General features: G+C 49.9%; 2 protein-coding genes across 5 annotated transcripts; both read left to right on the forward strand.

The window, feature by feature from the left end:
- Positions 1-1,919: 1,919 nt before the first annotated feature.
- Positions 1,920-13,610, forward strand: DHX34 (DExH-box helicase 34). Of its 4 annotated transcripts, none has more exons than XR_015744882.1 (16): positions 1,920-2,534; positions 2,636-2,947; positions 3,888-4,145; positions 4,697-4,799; positions 6,593-6,810; positions 7,415-7,589; positions 7,868-8,067; positions 8,423-8,524; positions 8,736-8,981; positions 10,538-10,711; positions 11,027-11,132; positions 11,976-12,082; positions 12,163-12,485; positions 12,612-12,791; positions 12,917-13,067; positions 13,187-13,610. XR_015744882.1 is itself a non-coding variant. In XM_026721457.2 (16 exons), the coding sequence occupies exons 1-16, from the start codon at positions 1,983-1,985 to the stop codon at positions 13,327-13,329; spliced, it is 3,303 nt and encodes a 1,100-aa protein (XP_026577242.1). In that variant the 5' UTR covers positions 1,920-1,982; the 3' UTR covers positions 13,330-13,610. The 4 variants fall into 4 exon arrangements, 3 of the variants coding, with proteins under 3 accessions (XP_026577242.1, XP_026577243.1, XP_087796364.1); XM_026721457.2 differs by having other exon boundaries at positions 12,163-12,438; XM_026721458.2 differs by lacking the exon at positions 10,538-10,711 and having other exon boundaries at positions 12,163-12,438.
- A 6,927-nt stretch (positions 13,611-20,537) lies between these two features.
- On the forward strand, positions 20,538-27,134 carry LOC113450309 (leucine-rich repeat and fibronectin type III domain-containing protein 1-like protein; the record flags this gene model as incomplete). The annotated part of the gene is made up of 3 exons (XM_087939451.1): positions 20,538-20,862; positions 23,172-23,247; positions 26,090-27,134. A coding segment is annotated over exon 3 (1,026 nt), but the record flags the coding sequence as incomplete, so codon positions are not given.
- Positions 27,135-27,137: the final 3 nt, after the last annotated feature.

Below are 27,137 nucleotides of genomic sequence, written 5' to 3' on the forward strand. Positions count from 1 at the left end.
AGAAAGCGGGAGACCTTGAGTTCAAGTCTTGCCTTAGGCATGAAAGCCATCTTGGGTGACTTTGGGCCACTCCCTCTCACTCAGCCCAATCCACCTCACGGGGTTATAGAGATAATAGGAGGTAGTGTTGGATATGTTCGCTTTCCTGAGTTATTTTTAAAAATGATATATGAGCGGTATAAAATACACTGCTCAAAAAAATAAAGGGAACACAAAAATAAGACATCCTAGATCTGAATGAATAAACTATTCTTATTAAATACTTTGTTCGTTACATAGTTGAATGAGCCGACAACAAAATCACACAAAAATTATCAATGGAAATCAAATTTAGCAACCCATGGGGGTCTGGATTTGGAGTTACACTCAAAATTAAAAGTGGAAAAGAACAGTACAGGCTGATCCAACTTTGATGTAATGTCCTTAAAACAAGTCAAAATGAGGCTCAGTAGTGTGTGTAGCCTCCATGTGCCTGTATGACCTCCCTACATGCTCCTGATGAGGTGGCGGATGGTCTCCTGAGGGATCTCCTCCCATACCTGGACTAAAGCATCCCCCAACTCCTGGACAGTCTGTGGTGCAACGTGGCATTGGTGGATGGAGCGAGACATGATGTCCCAGATGTGCTCAATTGGATTCTGGGGAACGGGCGGGCCAGTCCATAGCATCAATGCCTTCATCTTGCAGGAACTGCTGACACACTCCAGCCACATACCTCTGGTGAGCACATGGAGGGCTGTGCGGCCCCCTAAAGAAATGCCACCCCACACCATTACTGTCCCACTGCCAAACCGGTCATGCTGGAGGATGTTGCAGGCAGCAGAATGTTCTCCATGGGGTCTCCAGACTCTGTCACGTCTATCACATGTGCTCAGTGTGAACCTGCTTTCATCTGTGAAGAGCACAGGGTGCCAGTGGCAAATTTGCCAATCTTGGTGTTCTCTGGCAAATGCCAAACGTCCTGCACGGTGTTGGGCTGTAAGCACAACCCCCACCTGTGGACGTCGGGCCCTCATACCACCCTCATGGAGTCTGTTTCTGACCATTTGAGCAGCCACATGCACATTTGTGGCCCGCTGGAGGTCATTTTGCAGGGCTCTGGCAGTGTTCCTCCTGTCCCTCCTTGCACAAAGGCGGAGGTATCGGTCCTGATGCTGGGTTGTTGCCCTCCTACGGCCTCCTACACGTCTCCTGATGTACTGGCCTGTCTCCTGGTAGTGCCTCCATGCTCGGGACACTATGCTGACAGACACAGCAAACCACCTTGCCACAGCTCACACTGATGTGCCATCCTGGATGAGGTGTACTACCTGAGCCACTTGTGTGGGTTGTAGACTCCGTCTCATGCTACCACTAGAGTGAAAGCACCACCAGCATTCAAAAGTGACCAAACCATCTGCCAGAAAGCATAGGAACTGAGAAGTGGTCTGTGGCCACCACCTGCAGAACCACTCCTTTATTGGGGATGTCTTGCTAACTGCCTCTGCTTTCCACCTGCTGTCTAGTCCATTTGCACAACAGCACGTGACATTGATTGTCAATCAGTGTTGCTACCTAAGTGGACAGTTTGATTTCACAGAAGTGTGATTGACTTGGAATTACATTGTGTTAAGTGTTCCCTTTATTTTTTTGAGCAGTGTACAATAAAGTCCAAAAAACAAAAATTAAGACAATGTAGATCACACGCTCCAACTCATGTCACTGATTAAATTTTAAAAAATCTGTTCATTCAACCAATCGCCACACAGTCATTGCAACTCAGGTGCTCATGCCGCACAAACTTCTCCGACCTAAATGATCAAAACCTACCTGTTCGGCCCCAGCTCTCTGCTCACCGGGCCAAGCTTGGGGGAGGCTATCTCCCTTTCTCCGCCCACCTCCCCACCCCTCGCAGGCTCCTAGGCTTTCCGCCGCAGCCTCGCCTCGCCCCGCCCGCCCTCCCGCGCCTGCAGCGCCACCGGCTAGCCGAGGGAACGGCCGGGATGGCGGCAGAGGGCTGGGACTGCCCCGCCACCCGCGCCCTCCTGGAGGCCGCCTACTTCCCGCCGGGCTGCAGCGGCCAGGAGCTGGAGGACTTCTGGGCTTTCTTCCGGCGCCTGCGGGGCGTCTGCGAGCGGCAGGGCTCCAGCGCGGGAGGCCGGCCGGCCTATGACCCCGGGTGCCGCCTGAACCTGCGGCTGCCCCGGCGAGTGGCGGCCGGCGTGTCCCCGGCGCTAGCGCGCCGGTTCGGCCTAGCGCTGCTCCGCTTCCTGGATTTCGCGCAGCGGCGGAGCTTGGCCCGGCTGGCGCGGCTGCAGCGGGAGCGCGCCGCCCTGCCCATCGCCCGCTCGCGGCAGTCGCTGCTGGCCGCCCTGGCACGCAGCCCGGTGGTGCTGGTGGCCGGGGACACGGGCTGTGGCAAGTCCACGCAGGTGCCCCAGTTCCTGCTGGCCGCCGGCTACTCCCACGTGGCCTGCACCCAGCCGCGGCGCTTGGCCTGCGTGGCGTTGGCCCAGCGCGTGGCCCGCGAGAGCCTGGGGCGCTTCGGGGACCAGGTGACCACAGGCGCGCGGGGGGCCGGGGGCAGCCGGGGCGAGGGGAGGGGAGCCTTCCGGTGCCGGGAGCGACCGATCTCCTTCGTCCTCTCTCTGCTAAGGTCGGCTACCAGATCCGCTTCGAGAGCGCCCGCTCGCCGGCCACGCGCATCGTCTTCCTGACCGAAGGGCTGCTCCTGCGCCAGGCCCAGCGGGAGCCCACGCTGCCCGCCTACCGGGTGCTGATTGTGGATGAGGTCCACGAGCGGCACCTGCACTGCGATTTCCTGCTGGGCGTCCTGCGCCAGCTCTTGGGTGCCCGGCCTGACCTCAAGTTGGTGCTCATGTCTGCCACCATCAACATCCAGCTTTTTGCCGACTATTTTGGGGGCGCACCTGTGATCCAGGTTCCTGGACGCCTCTTCCCCATCACGGTGAGGGTGCGGGAAGAATACTTTGGGGGGAGGGGTTTCCTTCCAAATTGGGTAGAATGAGGAGGTATTTCTGTTTTAGAGACCCTTTAAAAAGGTGGGTGTTGACTAGCAAACATCCAGCTCTGGGCTGCTTGAGCTCTCTAGTGGCTTTCCACACAGATAACCTGCATCCTTCTGGGCCTGCTCCAAGCTGATTGTGTTGAAGAAAGTGCTCCTAGGCCCATTTTGCGGCCTGCTCAGCCCACCAGTCAACCTCTACTACACAAAACCACTGGGTTGGGGTTTGGTATCATCAGTTCAGCTGCTGAAGTCCCGCCCCTGTGCCTGGAGGCTGTGCTGGTTTGGCTGGGGAGGAGGACCTGCCTCCAAACCTACCAGGACTGAGTGCATTTGGGTCACCCTGATCTAGGATGTTTTATGGATCATGTAGGGTGGCGTGTCCCCATTTCAAGTGGGTGTATAATCTGGGGATGTTCCCAGATTCACAGTTCCTGCTCACAATTGTGCCAATTGTGCTCTTTCTCAGATTAGAAGGCTCGGCAGTCAGTCACACAGGTGCTAGTCGCCCTGTGGCTTGGCTACTGCTATGCACTGTACCTGGGGTTGGCCTTGAAGACCCCCCAGAAACTGGTCCAGAGCAGGCCTGCCTTTTGGACCCAGGTTCTCCTGAGAAATTGAAGCTGGTGTTTTGGAGGGCCTTTGGCAAGGATGGCTGAAGCCTCTTCTGGGAAGTGTGGGTTTGTTGGTTGTTTTTCAGATTTGCCATCTTTTGTGGTATGCGGATTTCATACATCAATAAATAATAGTAATTTGCCAAGCCCTTGTACTCACCCTCCTCTGTGAGTTCTCCATCAGAAGCTGCCCCTGTCCTTGCAACTGCCGTTCTTGTAATACAGAAGGCTTAAAATTGTAGGCCAACATGACCTCTTGTTCCATACAGGTCATCTACGAACCCATCCGCCCTGAGGAAAGCAGTCGTGGGCGCAGGGAGCGACTGGGCGTCCAGCCCTTCCTGCGGGTGCTCCAGGCCATTGACCACAAGTACCCGCCGGAAGAGAGGGGAGACCTGCTCATCTTCCTCAGCGGGGTGGCTGAGATTGGGGCAGTGATGGAGGCCGCGCAGTCTTACGCGGCCTTCACCAAGCGCTGGGTGGTCCTTCCTCTTCACAGCACCCTCTCTGTGGCCGAGCAGGACAAGGTGAGTCGAGTAGGGCTGGAGAGGCAAACTGCCTCCTCCCACTTTCAACGGTGGGAAAGCCTTGTTGTTATGGAGAGCAGTGGCCAATTAAATCCAGGGTGGTGATGTCACCAGATGGGGGGGTGGCTGGAATTTTGGGGCTCTTTTGGCTTGTTGCTGTCTAGATATCCTTGTATTTTTTTTCATGGAAAGATGATTAAAAAGAAAAAAAAGAAAAGAAAGATCTTAGCAATGGCACTTAGACTGACGTGTCACCCTGCAGCACTTCATGGCACTGTCTAAGCCAGGGGTGTCAAACTCACCGCCACGCCCATGCCCGGTTTAGCAAAGGGGGGAAAGGTCACAATAGGTCACATGACCTGAGTTTGACACTCCTGGTCTAAGCGGTTTGCAAATGTAGAGTCGAGAGTTTTGGGGGATGGCAGCGAATGGCAGCTTTCCAGGTTTCAGTTGCAGTTTTTGTTGCTTTTCCCTCGCCAGAGAGATGAGACTTACTGTTTAAAAACAAACCAGCCCAGAATCTCTTAATGGCTGCTGTCCTTGCTCTTCAGGTCTTTGACCTTGCTCCACCAGGAGTCCGGAAGTGCATCATTTCCACCAACATTGCGGAGACTTCCGTGACCATCGATGGGGTCCGGTTTGTTGTGGATGCAGGTGAGAGTTCTCCCCGGTGTTTGTCCAATGGAGGAGAGCCGCTGTTTTCACCCAGGAAGCAAGGCATGGTGTGGGAAAGGGGCTTTCCGTGGAGATGGCCTTGAAGGGAATATTCCATTCCACAAGCAACAGAGGCAGAAGGGAAAGAAGAGGCTGAGGGAGGGGAGGAGGACAGCCCCAAGCAGCCTCCTGTCGGAGGGCCCTCCTGGGGTCCTGGGGCGTCTTGATCTGATTTGGTGTTATTCACATGTGCTGTTTCCCAGGACTCAGACCATGATTCTGCCCTCGTTGATTTTGTAGAGCTTCTGGGTGTTCCTTTCCAGGCCACCTCCATAACTCTACACTGTGGGGACGGACATGGAGGGCCCAGAATGGAGTCGGGATTAATCCGCCTGGGCTGTTTTTTGCAGTTCCGTCTTTCCTTGGAATGACACAAACCGTTCCAAGATAAAATGATGATGAAGACGATCTATTGACTGCTCTTTCCAAGACTCATTAGAAATTAGGAAAACTCCCTAATTACCACCTTGCCAACCATGTCTGGGGGGGGGAGGGGGTGAAATGTTGGGAAATCTGTTGCCTAGACTGGGGCCACTAGACTTTGAAGGCCAACACTGTAACAGATACGGACTGTGAAAACCTCCATCACTAATAGAGTAGTAAGTTTGTTACGACCAGGGGACACTGGATGCTGAAGCTAAAATTAACCCAACCACAGGACTTCCCCCCCCTCCATATTTAAAACAACACTATGATACGACCAAGCTTGCCAGTGAAATAAAAACAATAAGAATTGTTAGGATTAAGGAATGGATGAGCAGATCCTGCTCATGAACTATAGTCTGTACTCAAAAGGTCTTGAAGTCCTAATCTTCAAGTTGTTGCACAGGTCTTTCCAGAGTAGGACATAGCTGGTGCAGGAAATCCTGAAAGCAGGACAGATAAATACTAGGGGATGTGAGGCCAGAAGGAGCACTTGGGTTTACCCTGAATTCAGTCCACTGAAGAGCCCTGTGGTATAATGAGACCCGAAAAGGTCCAGAACAGCCTGAATGACCCTTGCCAAGGAACAGCTGCCTAACCCTGTGAGAGTTGACCCATCAGGGTACCTGTGAAGCCATCCCCCAAGTTCTATGAATGTCCCTCAAGTGAAAATTAGCAACTCCCACTGTAAAACTATCGGTAGTAAATGGATACCAAGTCAATTGACTGTAGATCAAGATTGCAAAGGTTAGAGGAAACTGCAGTGACCCTGGGCTTTGGAGGCAGGAGAAGGGGAGCAGGAGAGGAGGGGAAGGGCAATAATCTTTGGGAGGACCTGCCAGATGGAAATGGTGCCAAAGCATTCTGCCATGATTGATTCAGGTCATCAACAAAGGACGGATAAGCTTGAGTATCCCCAGGGCAAAAAATAATAACATTGACAGTTCTGGTTGGTTCGCTGGAGGGAACAATGTAAAGACTAAAAGATAACATGGACAACTAGGAACAGAGTCTAGACTCAGCACTCAGCGATCAAAGACATCAATTGCTGATGATGGGCCCAAAAGGGCCTGATCCGAGGGTAGGCCCATGAGAGACTCTCTCAGCTGAATGGCCTGCCTGGTGATGACTGTTAGATGCCAAAAGAAGACGATGCTGGGTTTTCCCTCCTTTAATTGATCTTTCGGCTTTGTTGCTGATACGTTGTCCCAACCCCATCCTTGGAATGCCTGCACTGATGTCTCTTTTCTTTCCAGTTTTTTGGGCCTCTTCCTCATGGTTGCTGTCCCCACCACTCCCCTTCTTTTCAGGAAAGGTGAAAGAGCTGAGCTATGACTCCAAGGCCAAGTTACATCGCCTCCAGGAGTTCTGGATCAGCCGAGCCAGTGCCGAGCAACGCAAGGGCCGGGCAGGCCGCACTGGGCCCGGGGTCTGCTACCGCCTCTACGCTGAATCAGACTATGACAATTTTGCCCCCTACCCAGTGCCAGAGATCCAGCGGGTGGCCCTGGATGCCCTGATTTTACAGGTAGGCTTTCTCCAGACAGCTGTGATTCAAGGCTGCCTGTCAGGGGAGTCACAAGGAAGACAGCTACTCCCTCCAGATGCCTCAAACTGCCCAGTAACTGCTCGGAGGGAAGGGCTGCAGGCTGTGGGCCTTTGTGAATGCTCTGGGAGGTCTTGGCCTTCAGATGCAGAGCGCTGGGTGACACCCGGCTGTTGGGGAAGCGCTTCCTTAGTGGCAGTCTGCTGAGGAGAAGAAGCACCACCACCACCATTTCCCCCCTGTTCAGGGGGGGAGCCTGCTTTGTGAGAAGCCTCACATTTCACTCCTAGCATGGAGATGCGGTGGAGTAGGTGTGTGGATAGACAGCAGATGGCAAGTAAAGCTGTTTCCTGCCTGGGCTCTGGAGCTCCAGTTGGCCCAGTTCTGGGCCAAAGAAATGCCTTCCAAGGCCCTGCCTGGCCCCTATGGATTTGCTAGCCTCCCCCTGGTCTTGAGAAATGACTCTTCCTGTCCTTCTGCAGACGGGAAGGTCAGGCAGGAGAGTAGCAGTTGGACCCGACCAGAGCAGGAGAGCCTGACTTGCTTGTTAAAATGAAGCCACCCGCCTTCTGCCCTCTGTTTCTAGATGAAGAGCATGGGGCTAGGCGATCCCCGAGCGTTCCCTTTCCTGGAGCCACCTCCTTGGGCCAGCCTGGAGGCAGCCCTGGGCTATCTAAAGCATCAGGGTGCCCTGGATTCAGCAGAGGCCCTAACACCCATTGGGACTCTCTTGGCTCAGCTTCCAGTTGATGTGGTGATTGGTGAGTGATGGGTGCAGCTGAGGGTCAAGGCTTCTCCTTCTTCCGGCCACTTGGTTGAAGTGTGCAACTTGCTGGGTTGCTTCCAGACTCCTTGTCATCCCGGTGTGTCTTCCTGGAACTGAGAATTCTGTGCAGGGCTCAGCTTCAGGTCCATGGGGTGGGCATTGTGCTGAACTTTGCTGGAAAGTGTGTGTGTGGGGGGGTGGCTTTTGTGGCAGGGAGGAGTGTCTTCCTGGGTGGGCACTGCCTATTACCTCATGCAGTCTCTCCCTCTGCAGGGAAGATGCTGGTGTTGGGGACGCTCCTGGACCTGGCTGCCCCGACACTCACCATTGCCGCTGTCCTCAGCGTGCCCTCTCCCTTCCTGCACAGGGGCGGGGGGCGCAGCAACCTGAACTGCCTGGCAGCCCGGCGAAGCCTGGGGAGCCCACTGGGAGACCCCCTGACCCTTCTGAATATCTTCAACGCCTGGGTCCAGGTAGGCAGGGCATAGGAAGTGCCACAGATGCAGTGTGAAGAGCTAGGCTTCCTAGTCCTTCCCTTCCTGGGCGACCTCTCCCTGCAGGGTCCTTTTCCAGCCCAGGGCCCTTGTGCCAGAATATTTCTCTGGGTTCCCTGGACCTTCTCTTGGCATTTGCCCTTTGCTCTTTCGGCTCCCTTGGCAACGGACACCCATTTGAGGTGGCATCTTTCCAGCAAAGCTCCATTCCTGCTCCAGGCAAGGGGATGGGAAGGTCTTGTTCGCACGTGTGCTCCTTACATGGGGGACGGAGCTCGGCCTTGCTCTCCCGCTGAGCCACGTGAACTGGGCTTCCCTTGTGTCTGGCTGGCAGGAGAAAGCGGCCAATCGCCGAGGATCCCAGCGGTGGTGCCGACATCGGGGCCTGGAGGAGCATCGGCTCTACGAGGCAGCCAATCTGCGGCGCCAGTTTCAGGTTGGTGTCCGTTGAGAATGGCTGGGACTGAGGACAGATGAAGCTGGGCGCCTAGTGGTGGTGGTGGTGGTGGTGATGTGGAGGAGTAGTTCTGTTCTTTGTCTCCACTTGCAAGGGCATCCTTTGTGGAGAGAAGAGAAGGTGGGCTCGAAGGGGCTTCCATAGCCTTGAGCAAGGGTGGGCTATCCTTTCCTTCCGGTTCCTCTGCCAGGAATTGCTGCGGGACCACCGACTGCTGCGCCCTCCTGCTCAGCCTTACAGCTCCTACGCTCGACAGAGGAGGAGGCGGGAACATCGAGAGCTGCACAGACTCAAGCGGGAGCATGAGCAGCGGGGTGGGCGCCGGCGGAAGCTGTTGCGGCTGCAGGAGGAGGAACAGCAGCAGCAGGAAGCAGGAGGAGGGTCCGGTTTTTCATCTGGGGAAGAGGAGGAGGGTAGTTCCTGCCTAGACATCCAGGTGGGGCAAATAAGAGGAAGGGCCAGTTGACTTGCAATCTCCCTTTTGTATCTCTCTCTCTCTCTCTGTATATATGTGTATGCACACACATACATGCAATTTTTATTACAGTTTTTTAAAAAGGAAGATAAGTAATACAAGCTAATATAAAGAAGAAAAGAAGGAAAAGAAAGAATTCAAAGAGAAAGCCAAAAATCTAGAAACGGAAAAAAAGTTACAGCTTCTGATTTTCATAGCGGTTATATGTACAATTATAAACTTACCGCTTACTCTGTGATTACAGGGGCGGCAGGATGGTTCAGGGGTTGAGATGATGGGCTTGTCGGTTGGAAAGCCGGCAGCCCAAGTTCAAGATCTGAGGGCCACACGAAGGGGTGAGCTCTGTCCTCACCTCAGCTCCTGCCAACCTAGCAGTGTGAAAGCATGCAAATGCAGGTAGATAAATAGGTACCACTTTGGTGGGAAGGTAACAGCACTCCATCATGCTGGCCATCTGACCAAGGAAATGTCTTCACTGGCTCAATGGCATTGAAACTGAACGGAGCAGCACCCTCTAGAGGCAGCAATGACTAGTGGGCTTAATGGCCACAATTGGGACTAGATTTTCCATTGCTAAGCAACGTGGTTGTTAACTGAGCCATGCCTGATTTTACAACCTTTCTTGCCACAGTTGTTAAGCAAATCATCGTGGTTGTTAAGTGAATCTAGCTTCCCCATTGACTTGGCTTCTCAGAAACTGACTGGGAAGGTCACAAATAATGATCACCATAGTGTGGCTCCATGCCTGTTGCCACGGCCCAAATTGAGGATTACTTTTCATGCCGAATCTTTTCATCTGTACACACAATAATCTCGCTGCACATATGAAAAAAAAAGTTCCAAGACTATGGAGGTTCTCCGCCCTCCAGGTGTCATGGTTGTCCCATAGGAGGAGCTCTTTTTTTTCCCATGAGGCAACTGGACTTCCTGGTTTTCCCTTGAAGACGTTTCGCTTCTCATCCAAGAAGCTACTTCAGAGAAGCTTCTTGGATGAGCAGAATGTCTTCAAAGAAAAAACAAAGTCTAGTTGCCTCCTGAAAAAAGAGCTCCTTTGGGACAAAATTCCATGACTTTTTCCCAATTGTTTGTCCATAAATTCCAAAAGAAAAACTTACTCATTTTTAAAATCCTCTGAATCAGGGCTTGTACTCGAATCCAGAATTTTCTAGCTTTTTGGATGTCCACCAAACATTGGCCCTTCCTCTAAGGACACTGTGGCCCCTTCTCTCTTGTCCTATTTTCAGCGGCAGCTTCTGTGAAAGCAGCAGGTCCTCCCTCCCGGCTCCAAAAGAAATGCTGGTCACTTTGGAAAGCACAGGGAGGTTTCCTGCCTCACCCAGAAGTAGATGTTTGCAACGTGGGGAGGCCCGGTCCTTCTAGAGGGCCCCGCAAAGCACTTGGTGGGGTGTCTTTCCAACGGGCCACTGGGGCTTAGGGCTGGAAGGCAGAGTGGGTGCGTGCCTGTGTCTCCCTTTCTGCCTCTGCAGGCAGCTGATTGTGTTGCTGTTGCCTTGCAGGATGTGAATTTCCAGCTGCGACATGATATGGAGGAGCTGCAGGCAGCTGCCCGTGAAGGCCATGGGCTCTCCACCAGCCAGCTGGCTCTGCTGCAGCTGGTGCTGGCTCAGGGCCTTTATCCTCAGCTGGCTGTCCCTGACCCTTTCAACGAGACCCGCAAGGATTCGGAACAGGCAGGTGTCCCTGCAGTCTTTGCTAGCCACTCTGTCCTACTGAGGGCCAAAGGGGGCTGGAATCAGGCCCAGCGTTGCAGGGGGAAGGTTTTCCTAGACTTTCAAGAGGTTGATGGTCTCCTAATCGGTCCCCTGCCGTGACTCATCCCTGCTTGTTTATTTCTTGTTTTATTTATTGCTTCAATATATACAGCTGCCTATCTTCAATCCTGCAGATGATCTGGGTGGCTTTCAGCAGTTAAGCACAAAACAAAAGAAATTGCAATCTATAAACAATTAAAAGATCCGATGAAACCATTCTTGTGTGCTCTCCAGATCTTCCATACAAGAGAGAAAGCCGGCCTTGTCCTGCACCCGACCAGTGTGTTTGCTGATGCCCCAGAACTGCTGCATTCGGACTCCAAGGCTGGCAAGGACCCAGGTGAGGAGGAAGCCCATCAGCCCCAAGAGAACCTCAACTCCCAGCTGGCCTTAAGAGAGATCTTGGCCACCTGAGAGAGTCAAGAGCTTCTTTCTGGTTTTTGGTTTTTCCGGTATTCCTTGGAGGTTTTTTTGTACTGGAAATTATGGTTCCAGCCTAACTTGAAATGAAGTTGTGATGGTGTGGGAGGAAGAGGGAAAACCCAGGTTTCCATCCCAGGATTGTTTGGCAAAAGGACTAAATAATTTCACTGGGAAAAAACATGGGGTGGGGAAAATGATCCTTATCCATCTGAAGTTTCTGTTGCTGCTTATGTATAATTCTTACCAGATTTAATGGTCAGTTCCTCTTGAATGACAGTGTGGCTTCTTGAATTGGGTTGGCTGAGTGCTGCATCCTGAGCAGACTGAGAAAAGGAGGAAAAAGTCAACCAGATTTGAAATTAGGAAAACCTTAGATAACGTTTTTTAGAACTAACAACTCCTCCTGTCAACACAATTCGCAATTGACAACTCCTATTTCTATTATGGAAGATTCCTTCCACATCTTATTTGATTGCTTTTTATTCATGTCACAATTAAAATAAGGCATAGAGACCTTTGGGTCTGGCTTTCTTCTGCATCTGGAGGGCAGTTAGTAGTCCTGGGTCATATAAAGGTTGCACTGAAGCAGCCAAGAAGTGGACATTGCAAGAAGCTGCAAATGGGCTATCCTCCCTTTGTGGCTGGTTCAGCTGGAGGGCCATCAAGGGCGAGCTAGTCTGGCCCAAGACTTTTCCAGAGCTCAGGAAAGATGGGAAGAGGCTTTCAGAGGGGCCTGAGGGAGTGGCCTTCCTGCCCACAGATGCCAAGGAGAGGATGACCAGCCACCCCCAAATCCTGTCCTTCGTCTCACTGCTGGAGACCCACAAGCCCTACCTGGTAAACTGTCTCCGCCTGCCAGCACTGCAGGTAAGTGGGCTCTGGCAGGCTGTGTGTATCACTCTGCCCTTTGGTTCTCTCCTTCCTGAAACAGCTGCTCTCCTCCCCAGGTGTTGCTGCTTTTGGCTCGCTCTCTCGATACCAACGCTGACTGCACGCGCATAGTGGCTGACTCCTGGCTTGAGCTTCAAGTCCCCGTGGCAGAGACAGCCGTGCAGATGCTTGGCATTGCCCTGCGCCTCCGGGCCTCTTGGGACAAAGTGTTGGACAAGTGTCTGCAAAGATTGGCAGGCCCGTCTGGGGAGGAGGAAGAGACAGAGGCACCACTCAGCGCCCCAGAAGTGTGCCAACTCACACACGAACTGTTGGGCTTCCTGAAGACGGAGGTGCGTGGCTATGCCCTTGGGAGACAGGTGGAGGCTGGCCAAGCCTGGTAGGCTGCTCCCTGGAGAGGGGTTGTTGCCGTTGGGTTAAGGGGTAGAGGAGGAACCTCCCTGCTACTCAGGAGCAGGGGCTCGGCCTCTGCTGCTGGTCTGAGCACCTTTGGTTGTCCCTTTAGGCCCAGTACAGCCTCCGCCGAATGACCTCTCTGGAGCAGCAGCACCTCTATGGAGGCCCTCAGATGGCACCTGAGGAGGCTGAAAGGCTGCCCAGCTTCTTCCAGGGGGTGCAGCTGGTGCCCCACGAGGTGAAAGGTGGCTACAGGATTGGCGAGTTCCTGACATTTAATTGTCTGGCAGTGAGTGCAGGAACGGATGGGGTGAAGGAAGAACTCCTTGGTTTGACGATGTTTCTCCTTCCTGGCTGTGGGAGGGGGCAGCAGCCCACCCGCCCTGTAACTGCTGTCTCCTTACGCCCCCACAGGGGGAGGGAGATCTGTACAGTGACTGCCTGCGCAGCTTCTGGACGTGCCCACAATGTGGGCTCTACATGCCCTTCACTCCTCTGGAGCGTGTGGCCCATGAAGAGGCCTGCCGGTCTCCTGGCCCTCAGGAGGGCCCCCCTGGCTGCGAAGGCAAGTCCTTTTGTAGCTGCATCTTCAGCGGGGTCTCCTGGGATTTGGGAAGGAGACGGGTAGGGTCTCATCTTTGGAACACTGGGCTCCCTCTCATTGTGACTTTTCTGCTCCCCCAGGGCCCAGAGGGGGCGCAGCGGAGACTGCCTCTGGCACCTCTGCCCTGCAGCAACTCTACCACTGTGCCATCTGCCAGAACAGCCTGCACCTCACACCCACAGAAATCCTGAAGCATCGGAAGCAGCATCAGGGGTACTTGTGAAAGGGCCCTTGGGGGATTTTCACAGTTGGGTCACTCCCTGGAACTGGCCGTGGCTCGGAGGATGAGCCCAGAGGAAGGGGAGGCTGGCTGCTCCCCAACAAACATCATTTGGCCCAATCAAGGTGAATGAGTCTCTATGAGGCATGCCTGGAGTTGCTGTGAAAACTTTAAATTGATGTGGGCATATTGTAATTGTAATTGTCAGGCATTATTTATTTTATTGCAGTCATTAACCATCACATTTTTGACCATTCTGCTGAAATAAAATATGCTAATTTTAAGCTGGGGTTATGATATAATAATAATAATAATAATAATAATAATAATAATAATAATAATAATAATAATAATAATAATAATAATAATAATAATGTTAAAATCCACTATACCAATGTCTAAATAGCAATAGAGATTCTGAAAATAGAAAACCAAACAAAAAGGAAACAATCCAGTTTTGGAAAGATCTACAAGAAACTCAAGCTACAATAAAAATGATGGATGGATAAAAGAATTTGAAGATGAATTTATTAAAAATCAAATGGAAGAAGAGCAGAAATCGCTAAAATTGGGTGAAAGGGATTAAAAACATCTGGAAGTCATCAATTACATGACTCAATTTTAGCTCAAATATCTGACCAGCTGACATGCCATTACAACTAAGAAGCTTAATGAAAAAAGAGATGTCATCGACTGGTTAATAGCTGGCAAAATGTATACGATTCTAAAGGACTCAGCAAAAGCAACAAAAACAGGAAACCATAGGCCGACAATATCTTTTCCTACAATGTTTAAATTACAGCATGAAACTGGAGAACACCCAAGATTGTTTAGAAGAAAATAATATCCAGTAAAACAGAAAGGAAATAAAAGGAACAGCAGATCAAGCAAAGATCAAGTTCAGATTGGTAAAATAATTTTGGAGAATTGCAAAATATGAAAATCCACTTTACATATCATCTGGATTGATTATAAAGTGCAATTGATTCATTACCACATAATTGGATCATCAAATGTTTGGAAACAATTGGTGTCAGTAAAAATATTAGGATGTTTATAGTAAAAATATGAAGCAGTAGAAGACAAAATTGGTTGGAAATGAAAAATATGGGCTTGTCACTGTTGGGAGAGGCATCTTGCAGAGTGACTCATTATCAACATTTATTTAAGTGACTTTGAAGGAAGCAAATGTTGGTTACCAAAGAAAATAGGTGCTAATAAAATCTCACCTTTGCTTTATATGGATAACCTGCAGCTTTATGGAAAATCAGAAATTGAAGCCCAGTCATTAACAAATACCGTAAGGATTCTTAGGATAGATAAATAAATGGAATTTGACTAGAGAAATGTGCAAGAGTAATAATAATGTTGGGGTAAAATCACAATAATAGAATCGAAATACCAAACAGCTATATCCTTGGGAGCCATCAGGATGAAGCTTACAAATATCTGGGTATTTTACTATTGAATATCATAAAATGCGGACAACTTAAACGTGCAATTAGGACAGAGTATATCTAAAGAGTGAGAAAAGAGTTAAAATCAAAATTGAATGGTGGAAATGGCATCAAAGCATCTATACCTGGGCCATACCTGTGGTGCAGTAAAAACCTCTTTTTACTACCCTGTAATCCCTTAACTTGGGATAGAGCCTGGCGCTGAGGGTTTACTGGCTGGATGCCCTTCTTGATGCTTACGCCAAGTTTATAGCAGATATTTTCTCTTTGTATCTCAGGAGAAAGAAACATCTGCTGCTGTCTAGGATTGAACTCCCAACCTTCCTAGCAGGAGGCGAGCATCTTCACTAGGCCACCATGCCACTCGATACCTGGCATACAATATACTGCTTGAATTATTAATAGGAAAGAAGCTCAAATGGGCAGTTTGGACTAAAAAAACAAGAGAATGACTATTCACTATTCATTACATCCCTGTATTGATGTTGATCAATTATACCTGCCCTGCAAATATGGAGGTAGAGGTTTACTGCGAGTCAAACTGCTGAAGAAGAAAAGCATGCAGAACTGACTACATAAAAGATTGTCCAAAACAAGCATAACTGGAACTTCCTGAATGTTCAGGAAACGTAACATGAATATTCAAATAATGTAATAAAAACAAGAACCAACTGCTGGCACTACATGGTCAATTTCTACACAAGATCAAGGGGAAAGTGGATAAAGATAAAACATGGCAGTGGTTTTCAACTTACAACAAAGAAAGTTATTCTGTTTTCTAAAATTATTGCACCTCCCAAAACTCAATCTTGTTAAGCTTTTTGCTTTTTAAGTCAAAAACCTTTAATATAGTATTTTTCCTCCTCTTGATTCCCAAAACAAAAGCAACTCACTGTCTTTATTTTTTCGTACTGTTTGGAAGACTTTTCTTAAACTGAAATTAATTGTATCAAAAAGTGTTTTAAGAAAACGAGGCTTTTGCATATCTGGCGTCCATAAAGGCTGCACAATGGTTTTGAGTGTGATGGTAATCCCTCAGCTTCTAAGCTGCTCAACCCACAGGCCCCAGGAGAAACTCAATTTCCAGAGTATCACTAGGAGCAGCTGTCCAGAACACAAATGGGCAATCTTTCAATCTACATTTCCGGAGAGAATTTCATTAGTCAAATGTTATTGCCAGGCTGTGGACCTTTGCTGTCCTTCCTGGCATAAATGCTCACAAGGGCATCTAACCCACCATAGGTCCTCACCTACAAGCCTGAAATACCAGGGGTAGGCAAGCCTGGTTTTGTGATAGACAGAAGGGAAACCGCAAAGGTCTTGGGAATGGCCACTTTGGTTAGGTGAATGGCTTCTGTTTATGTCCAGCAATTGCTTTCATCATCTCTGGAGAAGGCCACAGTGTTTGTGGCATGCTTTTTCATGGTCAACCAAGTCGGCTCTAGAGGTGCTGTTAGCAACAGCATGTGCTTGACTCATTCATTTGTGGGCTTCCATAGTGTTCGCTATTGTGAGGCTTCTGAATTGCATTGCTGAAGGTCAACTAAATGCAAGACATTGCAGTAAAGACAAGCATTTACACCCCCTCAGCAGCCTTGAGGGAAGTAGGTTGCTTTCATTGTGTCAATACAGCAGGAGCTCTGGAATTTCCCCACCATAAAAGATTTCCCGTTTCTAAAGCTCCTTTTGCTTATCAGTTAAGAAGATGCTGGCCTTGTAAGGGAGGAAGAAGGCTTTATGGAGTGTAGCATCCTGATCACAGAAAGGAAACATTGTGATTGGAGGAGTGGGCCTCATCCTTGCACTCAAGAGGACCCATCCTAACAGCCAGTGTTGCTTGTATGAAAGGAGATCATGGGGAGGGGAGGGGCAGCCAGCGGATGCAATGGCAGTTTCAATTGAAGCTGATCTTAGTCCCCAGTTTATAAAAATTTCTGCAAAAGCAGAAAATAGCTCGCTTTAAGTAATATTGTGCCTAAAATTAAGCACAGAACCACAGAGATACTGTTTAAGTAGCTCCTCATCAAGTTTTTTCATTTTTTGGCCAAATATCTTTTGAAAAGTTCTTGCAGGATACAGTTTATCTTGTGATGAACATTCTTATCATCTCTAGGCAATGCAGATCGCGACCCTTAAAGCCAAATCTTCCCCATTAACAGTCTGCATGGCAAGGCATTGGCATCATCTCTGCTCTTCCTGGCACTGAATTCCATTGGGGCCTTCAGCTTCCTGGTAAAACATGGCAAAACATCAGTTGTAGCTGCAGCCGCCTTGCACCTTGAAGAGGGGTCCAGTGATGCCCACCTCAGGATAGTTTCAAGGCAGTGCCTTGCAAGGCAGAGGTGTAGCATTGATGTCTTATCTTCTCACTTTGAGCAGCTCCTTCCTCCAAGCTGCCAAGACTTTTGATGCTTCTTTTTTGCCTCATGATGCTCAGTAGAATTAGATAGAATAATCCAATTCATGGAATATTTGCATTTGTAATCCTCTCATACATCTTTTCCCCCTTCCATTAAGAAGGAAAGATGACAAAGCAGCTGCAGAATTCTTTTAAAGCAGCACATATCAGGCGCTATCTGTCTGGAAGCATCCTGCTCAAATATGCTCCTCTGCGGCTTCTCCAGCCCCCACATGGCAAAATTTGGAGTCTGAGAAAATGCAATTCACTTTCTTTGATTCCATCTGGAATGTGGTTTGAACAAATGTATGTGGGCAGCTATGAGAAATAGTATGGACTCATAGAAAATAATGCAGTTCATGTCCTTAATGAACCAGTGGAGCTGCTGCCATTTAAAAATATTTTTTCTTTGAACAATTTCCACATCTCGTTTAAAGGCTAAAGGCAACCGAAGGTTTACAAAACACTGCATTCTTTTGGGAACTCCTTGTTGGGAAGAGCATTTAAGAACCTAGGAAAGGACGGAGGGATAACCTTGATCAGAAGAGCCCTTCTCTCATTCCTCAATGCCTACGTGCCTGGTGCTCCCAAGCAATGCTCCGGCTTCAGTTCTGCTGGAGTGGGCTTGGTCTGAGGTAGGGGGATTGGGGATGCCCTGGTTCCATTGGGCATATTTGGATGCAGGACTGGGCACACAAGCCCATCCCAGCCGGCTCGGGGATTTTTCTCTCTCAATTGATGGCCAACAGGGCATCTCCATTCGTTGGATAGGAATAGTGATAGTATAAGGGTGACTTGACTTCCTGATCCTATCTGATTTGTTTTGCCAGGTGGCACAAATGCATACTTAAACATATCAGAAGAGTTGCTTGTTTGCAATCCATTTTGGAGGGTATTTGCCCAAGGAACTTAAATCAACTGAATGAATTGACTATTTTTATTTTTTTATTTCCCTGCCTTTCCTAGTTCTGGATTTTGAAATCAAGTTTTTAAAGGTTGGCAAGTCCAAAATTATATGGTGAAAATCAAACTAGGATATGAATGCGAAGTTCTAATCTTCTGCCCACCCCTCGCCCATCTGTTGGCTCCTGGAGATCAGGACTGTTACCTATTGTACATCTTATTGCATTTGCTTTAATGTAATCAATTATTTCTTTCTGCTTTGGGATATTTTGCAGGTGAAATGACCAGCACACATTTTAAGCCCTGCCTTTGCTCAGAAAGAGGTTCCCAACCAGGCTCCAGCAGGAGGGGGGGGAATTTAGGTCTGCTTGGAGCTGCTTGCTGTGGGAAGGGGCAAGTGCGATGGCAAACGACATTCATTCAGCTGCTAGGAATTCTGTAGGGTCCTCCTGCATTGAGCTTTCCAAGCCACAGAATGTCTTGCTGCCAACCCAGCTTTGCTCCAGGGGCCGAGTGTTCATGAGCAAGTTTCACAGGAAGACAGCAACCCGGAGAAAAGGCACTGAGCTGCTTGCCTGTGCTTGGATGTTGGGGCATCCATGCTCTAAGGCTTTCCCTGCTAGCAACAGCCCCAGAGGCCAGTTCCATCTTTGGCCAGGTCTCTGTCCAATGTTTTGACAGGTAAGAGTTTAACCACCACTGTTGTGGTTAATTGCAAGTCCTAAGATCTGCCCCACCACAGACTTTGCCACATTACAATGCTTCTTGGTTAAGTGCCAACCAGAAAGAGGAAGAATATTTCTCACATGCACATCAAGCAAGTGAGAACTCCATGCAATTTATTTGGTGTGCTCAGTTTTTCTCTCCATTGAAATGAAGACAACCTTTTTCTTGTCTTCACCAGGATCAGGAAAGGAAACCAAGCCTGGCAATTTCCCCGAAGGTCCTCCAAGCAGAGGAGGCCATGAACAAGGCCTGTCCTTTCCTACAGTAAAGTTTTCAGACCCTTGTGTCCTGAGTTTGAAGAATCTTCAGCTTGGCATCCAGAACAATGGTGTTCTTTCTGGGCACGGTAGATAGTTGTAGCCAATTCTGCCACAGAGGTCCAGGTTTTTGTTCTCTGCTACGCAGAGGCATTCTTGTAAATGAGGTCATTGCCCCCTCCCGCTGCCTGCTCTTGTGTTAATCCCCCGTCTGTCTGCTGATGGATGGAGGCTGATTGGCAGAGAGCAGAAACGCACTAGGGTTGGAAGTGTTCTAGTCCAGCTTCCGGCTGAAACAGGAGACCCTATACCAGGGGTCCCCAACCTCCAGTCTGCAGCCACAGCCGGTTGGGAAGCAGGCTGCACAAATGGCAGACAAGCATGCAAACAAACCCACCCTCCAATCAGTCTTTGGAGCTGGAAAGGTTGGGACTGTTGCTCTAGAGCCGTTTCAGGGAAGTCCAGTCTCTTCTTGAAGACCTCCAGGAATGGAGAATCCACAACTTATGGAGAAAAGCAGTTCCATTGGTTAATTGGTCTCACTGTCAGGAAATTTATCCCTTGCTTCTTGTCCTGCCTTCTGGTGCTTGGGAGGATAACAAGCCCCTTAGATACTGGGATATTAATACCACATCACCCCTAGCCTGCCTCTTCCTTAGACTAGACATATACATCTCCGGGCTAGTTGACAGACTCTTCCAGCAGCACCAGCTTGAGCGCAAAGCTCCCTGTGCTTCTTTGAGTAAGGGGGAGGGCGTGGGTGCCCTGTGGATAAGAGGTGCCTTGAGAAGCTGCTGCTGCTGCTGCTGCTGCTGCTGCTGCTGCTGGAAAGACTCCTCGAGCCGGGGGTTGGACTAGATGACCTCCAAGGTCCCTTCCAACTCTGTTGACTCCCGTGGGCAGGCCTCGAGGAAAGGAGCTCCGCAAAAGAGAGGGTGGAGGGGAAAGACCAGGACTCGTCATTTCCGTCCGCGAACAGGCACGCGTGCGGGGTGGGCACAGCAAGGAAACGCGGTCGCCCCAAGCGCAGAATTGCCAGAAATCCTGCGAGCCTTAACACAGCCGCCGGCAGGTTTGCTTGCTACACCCCCTCCCCTTCTCCACCCCCCGCCCTCCTCCCATGTCTTCTGTGATCGGCAGCAGCGACTGCCTTCAGAGCCGGCGACGCATTCGCTGCAGCTGCCCCACTCAGCAAGCGAGCGGACGGAAATCCTTCCGCCGCGGCGGCTGAGGACTGGCTTCCTTAGCGGTTTGCGTGAACCGACCGGGCGGTGGCTACCGTGCTCGGCCGCGGCGATCGTCAAGGGGATAGGAGCCGCAAGAGCAGGAGGCGCCCCCCAGTTCGCCTCGTCGGAAGAGGTGGCTGCTGGGCGAAGCGGACGTAGCGCCGGCGGACGGTGCCGCGCGCGTGAAGAGCCGGCAGGAGGAGCCTCTCCGGGAGAGCGCATGGCCAGCCTCGCCTACCAACCCGGGCGCGCAGAGGAGGCGCGGCCGCGAACGGCGGCCGTCGGGCCAGGTAAAAGCGCGCGGCCGGAGGGGCGTCGCGGCGGCAGCCCACCTTTGCCTTTGCCCGAAATTGCGCAGTCGCCGCCTGTCGTCCCGGTCGCGGGTCAACCTTCGCGGAGGAGACAGAGGAGCCGCCGGGAGCGGAGGGATTCCAGGCCGGCGCGTCGGACCTCGACGGAGGCGAGCGACCTGGTCTTGCTCACTCTCCGTGGGGGGAGGCCAATTGTCGCCGGCAAGGGGCCGGTGGCAGGTAGGGCAAGCGCCTTCCCGACTGATGGCAGGTCTCAAGGTGAGAAGGGAGGCGGGTGGGGCGTCCTCGGGCCGGGTTTGCGCTCCTTTGAACTCCTGGCTGGGGGGAAGCCGCGGGGGTGTTTACCCGTTGTTGTGAAGCGGAGCAACGAGGGGACGCTGCGCTTCGAAGCTTGGGGTGTGGGGGATATGCGGGCGCGCTTGTGTGCGCGCTCTTGCTGCTGGCGGAACGGCCTCTCCACTCGAGCCAGGCTTCCTCCGAGGTGGATGAGCTCCTGTCAGCAGCTCACGCGTGCTCCCTGCTGACCATTTTGGGCGGCTGCTCTGAGGTGCCCACCTGGCGGCGGGGAACCCCTAGTGGGGAGTGGCGAGCACTTGCTTCGCCTGTGGCGCGGAGGTAGCTTCGAGCCGAGTCGGACAGCGAGGGCTCTTACGACGAACGGGGGCAGCGCAGCGCCCCGTCGGGAGGCGGAAGACGCCGGGGCCGGGCTTCGCCATTAGGAGAAGCCCGCCGTTGTCGGACACGTCTGGTCTCCAGCCCCACTGGGGCGCTCTCGCCACTGGCGCTGCCTGCGCCTTCTCTTGGCCTTCAGTTGCAGAGGCTGCTCGGCCTCCCCGCCTTCTGCAGGTCTCGGACCTGGAGCCTCTCCGCGGGGCAGTTTTTGTAGCCGGGAGCCTCGCAGCTCTGGGTATCGCACTCTTGGCCAGGCGAAGCGAAGCTTATTTGCGGCCTTCGGCCCAGCCCTGGTTGGCAGCGCGGTGGGAGCGCGCCGGCCTACGCCTGGAGGACCCCTCCTCCGCTGGGCAACCATGTCCAGACCTCCGGTTCCGTCCGCCTGTGTGCGCGCGTGAGCGCGCTCGTCAAAAGCGGCCTTCACCCCGGCGGCTAGACTGCAAAAGCTGTTGCGGTGATTCTGGGTGGGCTCTCCCCGCTGCCATCAAGGGAAGGAGGGACCGTCCACTCTTGCCCCTGCCCAGCTGAAATAGCCTCGAATGACGCTTGCGGCCGGCTAGTTCCTGGACTGGTGTGCACGTGAGGACGGGCTCCGTGCCGGCTCCCAGGCTGCTGTAGTGCCGCGGGTTCTCAGCCAGGGCCTCCGCTCTTTGCTCAGCTGGAGAAATGGGGCCTGACCCGGTGGGAGAGGATGCTGCCGGAGGTTGGCCGACAGAGCCACGGGCCACTAGTGCTTTTTACATTTTCTGTGTGGAACACTGTTGTAATGACGAGGCTGTCGAGGTGTTTGATCATGATCAAATGAATCATGATGAACTTTATTGGAGTCTAGTCTTGCATTTATACACATTTTTAGTAATCCTCTAACATTGCTTAACTTTGGTTATTGCTTAACTTTCATTACTGTTTAGCATAGTAATTAATACAATTAATTATCTCTAGTTAAAGTCTAACACATATTTACTTCCTCTCTCTAATCCTCCTTTACATTAATGACTTTGTTTGCCTGAGTTGTATTTGCTTGGTAAACATTCATTACCTGAGGTTTGCCTTCAGATTGGAACATTCCTGCAATTACAACTCTACAGAACACAACTAGAATGTTGTGGTTTTTCTTTTAAAATGGTTTAGAATCGTTCAGTGCTTAAGCAAATACGTTATCTGTCAATAATTGCATAGATCCAGAGCATAACAGCCATAGCCTCCCCTCCTAGAGAAAAAATGCGTGGCTTGAAATGTGAAGGTGTGTGTGGCTTAATGAAGATGCCCCCCCCCCTCCCCCAAGGCAGCCACCAGAGGTTTTTTCCCCTTCTGGATCCCATAAGGCAGCTCACCTTGTTCTGTGAGGCATTTGTAAAGGCCTTGGCTCCACCTCCCTTCCTCTGCTGCTGCTGCTGCTGCTTCTGGCCCAAAGGGATGGGGTGGTTTTGTGGTTCCTGTGCCTCTCCTGTGGGAAAGCTGTGAGAAGGGGGGGCTCAGATTCTGTGGTGTGTGGAGTTGTTAGCTCATTGGAGAGCCTAGGTACAGAGGCAGTCGGACAGGGCCTCCTGTCAGGAAGGCTGGGTGTTCATGCCTGTGGAGTCCCATTGGGCCATCTGGTTGCCCCGCTTTCCGTGTTTTCTCTGCACATGTTGGCTGTCAAAAATTTTACTTCTGCCAAGTTTCTGTTCAGGATGTCCGAAATAAAGTGTGACAGAGGGAGCGGGGGTGGGGGAGAGAGAGAGAGACACCTCTATTTAAAAAGTTATAGGCATCATTTTCACAACGAGTGCCTTCTTCATTCAGGGCCTCTCTTTAGTGCTCAGGCCTTGGGAGTTTGTGTGTGCTGAAAACTGGCATTTGTGGCATTTATTTATTTATTTATATCCTGCATTTATCCATTTGCATTGGATCAGCATGGAAACCAACCCTTTTGGCATCCTCTGTACCACTTAGCAGCTGCAGATACATTAAGAGACATCTAAGAGAATGGTGAGTTTCCTAAAAGGCCAATTTAAAAAAACAAAAACAAATTAGAAGCCAAACATATAAGGTCTTCACAACCATCCTGCATCAAGGGCTGGAAGAACAACCACGTTTTTAATGATTTTCTGAGTGTCATTAGGATGTGATGTAGTGTAGTGTAGATGAGACCTGATTGATTTTCCTCAGTTAAGAACTATAATTTAGTTGCAAATTGTGCAACTAAAGTTTATTGTTCGAAACTGCAGAATAAATGCATGAATTCTAACTACAACCAAGGTTCCCTCCACCTGGGTTCAAGTGTGGAGACCTTGGTGTTCTTTGAGTTTGGTTGTTTGCTTCCAGACATTTCATTACCTAACATCCTCTGTGTGAGGGAGGTTTGCTACTTCTCAAGGACCAAGACAAGGGTTTGGGTCTTTTTTTAGTTTCCCAAATAGAGTAAGACTTGCTCTGCAGAGTTCCTTAGTCAGCTGAAACGGGGTACTTGCAGCTGTTCAAATTTCAACTGACCTCAACACACACACACACACACACACACCATGGCATTTCTAGTCATTGCTTCTGGAGAGCGCAGGAAAGTCTTATGGCTTCTCTCTATGTGGCCACAGAATCATAGAGCAGGAGGAGGTTATTTTGTCCATTAAAAATGAAGCATCTCCAATAGATGGGTACCTAACACCTTCAGCCAAAGGTGCTAATCATCCCTTGGTTAACTGGCTCCATGACTGAAACGGAACGTTGAGGTTTCCATGCTTAGAACAATCTGGACTTTAAACACCAGACGCTGCAACCTTTGTAAACACAAGTCGGTTGCCAAACACCTGAAGTTTGATAACATGACTGTGAGGATGCTGCAATGGTCATAAGTGTTCAGTGCCATTGTACATTTGAGTGGTCAATAAATGAATGACTGTAAATCAAGGACTACCTGTAACTGTAGGCGGGTTTCTCTTTTCTGAATATTTCTCATTGTTACCACACCTGAGGATCACTTTGTGGTTGCAAATGAGTAACCAGTGAAATTTATATAACAGAGGTGTCACATGGGCCAGCGTAGCCCTCCCCGCCCCCCCCCCGCCGCACTGTCAGGCAGCTCCATTAAGAGCCATCTGTAGCTTCCAAATACTCTTCAAGGGTTATACCATGAAGAGTACATTGCAGTAGTCCAAGCGAGAGATAACTAGGATCTGAGGGCCTGAGTACAGGGATTCCCAATCCAGAAAGGGGAACAACTGGAACACAACTTGAAGTTGCACAAAAGTTCTCCTAGCCACCACTGCCACCTGCTCTTTGAGCAGGAGTTGAGAGTTGTGTACTGGGTCTGTCGGGGGTGGGGTGGGGGGTGCTACCCTATCCAGAAAAAGATATCAAAATATATTTATGAGGTCTTTACATGTCTATATATTCCTTATCATGCTGATGTTTTTATTTGTGTTTGCTGCCCAGATTTGCCCATGGCCGAGATGGGCAGCCATATAAACAGAAATACATGCATGTGTACATACACAGCCCTTTTTATTGCAACCTGTTCCATCACCCGGCAAAGTCTCTGCTATAGTAGAATTCCAGCACAAAAGAATGGTCTCCGTAATTGCAGGGAGAATCTCTTCTTACCTTACCTCTTTCCTCCTACCTGTCTGTGCTTTTTCCCTGGTCAAAAGGTTGCTCTGTTGCTTTCTGTCCCTTCAGAATGTGGAGCTGATGTCTCTCCACTACTAAGAGAAGCTTAGTAGTAGAGGACAAAACCTCCCTGTTTCTGGAATGAGGAAAGTGAACCTAGAAACATAGAAAACTGAAATATTGAAGTATTTCAATAAAACATCAATATTTTAATATTGAAAATGCTGCCTTCTAGAGTCTTATTCACACCCTTAATATATTTAAAGATTTCAGTCACATGCACCCTTTACCTTCTGTCTTCCAGACTGTGCATATTCAGTTCCCTCAATCTCTCCAGATATGTTTTGTTCCTCAGACTTTGCACCGTTCTGTTGCCCAACTCTGGACTCGCTCAATCTTACCTATGTCTTTTTTTAAATGAGGTTTACAGAACTCGACACAGTATCCCAAAAGATGCCTGACTAATGCCCTGTATAGCGAGATTAAGAGAGCATATGCACTAAGACAAATTCCTTGTGTGTCCAATTACACTTGGCCAATAAAGAATTCTCTTCTCTTCTCTTCTCTTCTCTTCTCTTCTCTTCTCTTCTCTTCTCTTCTCTTCTCTTCTCTTCTCTTCTCTTCCCTTCCCTTCCCTTCCCTTCCCTTCCCTTCCCTTCCCTTCCCTTCAATTCTATTAAGACAGACTGCCTCAGGTGAAATCTCCCTGCGTGGCCCACATGTCTTGAGGAGGAAGGTTGCGAGTGAGAGTCCAGGGTGGGCAAGTTGGAGATGGTCCATGATGGTCCTTTGCTTGGGAACAGCCTTTCCCTGGAAATCTGGAGGATGCACCCTCTTCTAACTCTGGTGCCATTTTATGTAAATGGAGCGTTTCAAGTTCTCTCTCAAAGGGGAACCAAATAACTTTTCTGATAGGGTGGATTTCTTTCTGATGTATTGTTGTGCTCCTGTAAAAAATCTTAAAGTCTGTTTTATGTAAAAAAGCAATTCAAGAGGCCAGAAGCACCTCAGAATGAAATTCTGACTCCAACCACAGTCCTCTTTCAGTCTCAGGCTTTTTTTTTTTTAATGTCCACAGCAGATAGATTAGCTGAAAAAAAGCCCAATGTAGGCGTAGCTAAGTAGACACCCAGGCAAATGCGGCTTTCCATTGTTTATTTATTTTTCACTTTTAAAGCATGTTTGGTTCAAATTCACATTCATGGACTTGTTGATTTCATTTTTTTAGGTACCCTCTCTATCTTACCATGGAAAAGTTGGTCTTCTGCCTCGTGATGATGAGCACCGTGTCTGTGAGGGCCCTGATGTGTCCCATGCGCTGCAGCTGCCAGACAGTGTCTCCATCTTTCACCATTCTTTGCACGAAGAATGGGCTGCTCTTTGTTCCTCCCGCCATTGACCGACGGACAGCAGAACTCCGGCTGATGGATAATTTCATCACGACTTTGCGAAGGATGGATTTTGCAAACATGACAGACCTGATCCATTTAACGCTATCACGAAATACAATCAGTCATATTATGCCTTATGCATTTTTTGATCTTAAAGGCCTTCATGCATTACACCTGGATAGTAACCGACTCACCTATATTGATGAGGATCATTTCAAAGGATTGATTAACCTTCGCCACTTAATTCTCAGTAACAACCAGTTACATTATATTTCACCTGGATCTTTTGAAGATTTCATTGACATAATTGAGGATCTAGATCTATCCTATAATAATCTTGTTAAGATCCCCTGGGAAACTGTCGGGAGGCTTTCAAATGCCAATACTATTAGTTTGGATCATAACCTCATAGATTTTGTTCCCGAAGGCATCTTCTCCGATCTTCACAAACTAGCTCGGCTGGACATGACTTCTAACCAGCTGAGGAAGATCCCCCCCGACCCTCTTTTCTCCCGCATTCCCGTCTATGCCAAGCCCAAGGGTACCCCTCTATCCTCTCTGGTATTGAGCTTTGGAGGGAACCCACTACACTGCAACTGTGAGCTAGTATGGCTACGGCGCCTGACTAGGGAAGATGACCTGGAAACCTGTGCTTCCCCACCTGAGCTGACGGGCAGGTATTTCTGGTCTATTAAGGAGGAGGAATTTGTCTGTGAACCACCAATGATTACTCACAGAACAGCAAAGCAAACGATCACGGAAGGACAGAGTGTTTCCTTGAAGTGTAGAGCAGTAGGTGATCCAGAACCATACATACGATGGATTTCACCAGGAGGAAAATTGGTCTCCAACACTTCCAGAGCAATTTCCTATGAGAATGGGACT

This window comes from Pseudonaja textilis, chromosome 10, assembly GCF_049901715.1.
Source record: "Pseudonaja textilis isolate UNSWEBS1 chromosome 10, rPseTex1.2, whole genome shotgun sequence".
In the NCBI taxonomy this organism is placed as follows: domain Eukaryota; kingdom Metazoa; phylum Chordata; class Lepidosauria; order Squamata; family Elapidae; genus Pseudonaja; species Pseudonaja textilis.

Coding starts and splice junctions, on each gene's coding strand:
- DHX34 (XM_026721457.2), top strand. CDS start 1,983: ATGGCGGCAGAGGGCTGGGACTGCCCCGCCACCCGCGCCCTCCTGGAG. Junction 8,525..8,735: donor ATCTGCGGCGCCAGTTTCAG/GTTGGTGTCCGT, acceptor TTCCTCTGCCAG/GAATTGCTGCGGGACCACCG. Junction 8,982..10,537: donor GTTCCTGCCTAGACATCCAG/GTGGGGCAAATA, acceptor GTTGCCTTGCAG/GATGTGAATTTCCAGCTGCG.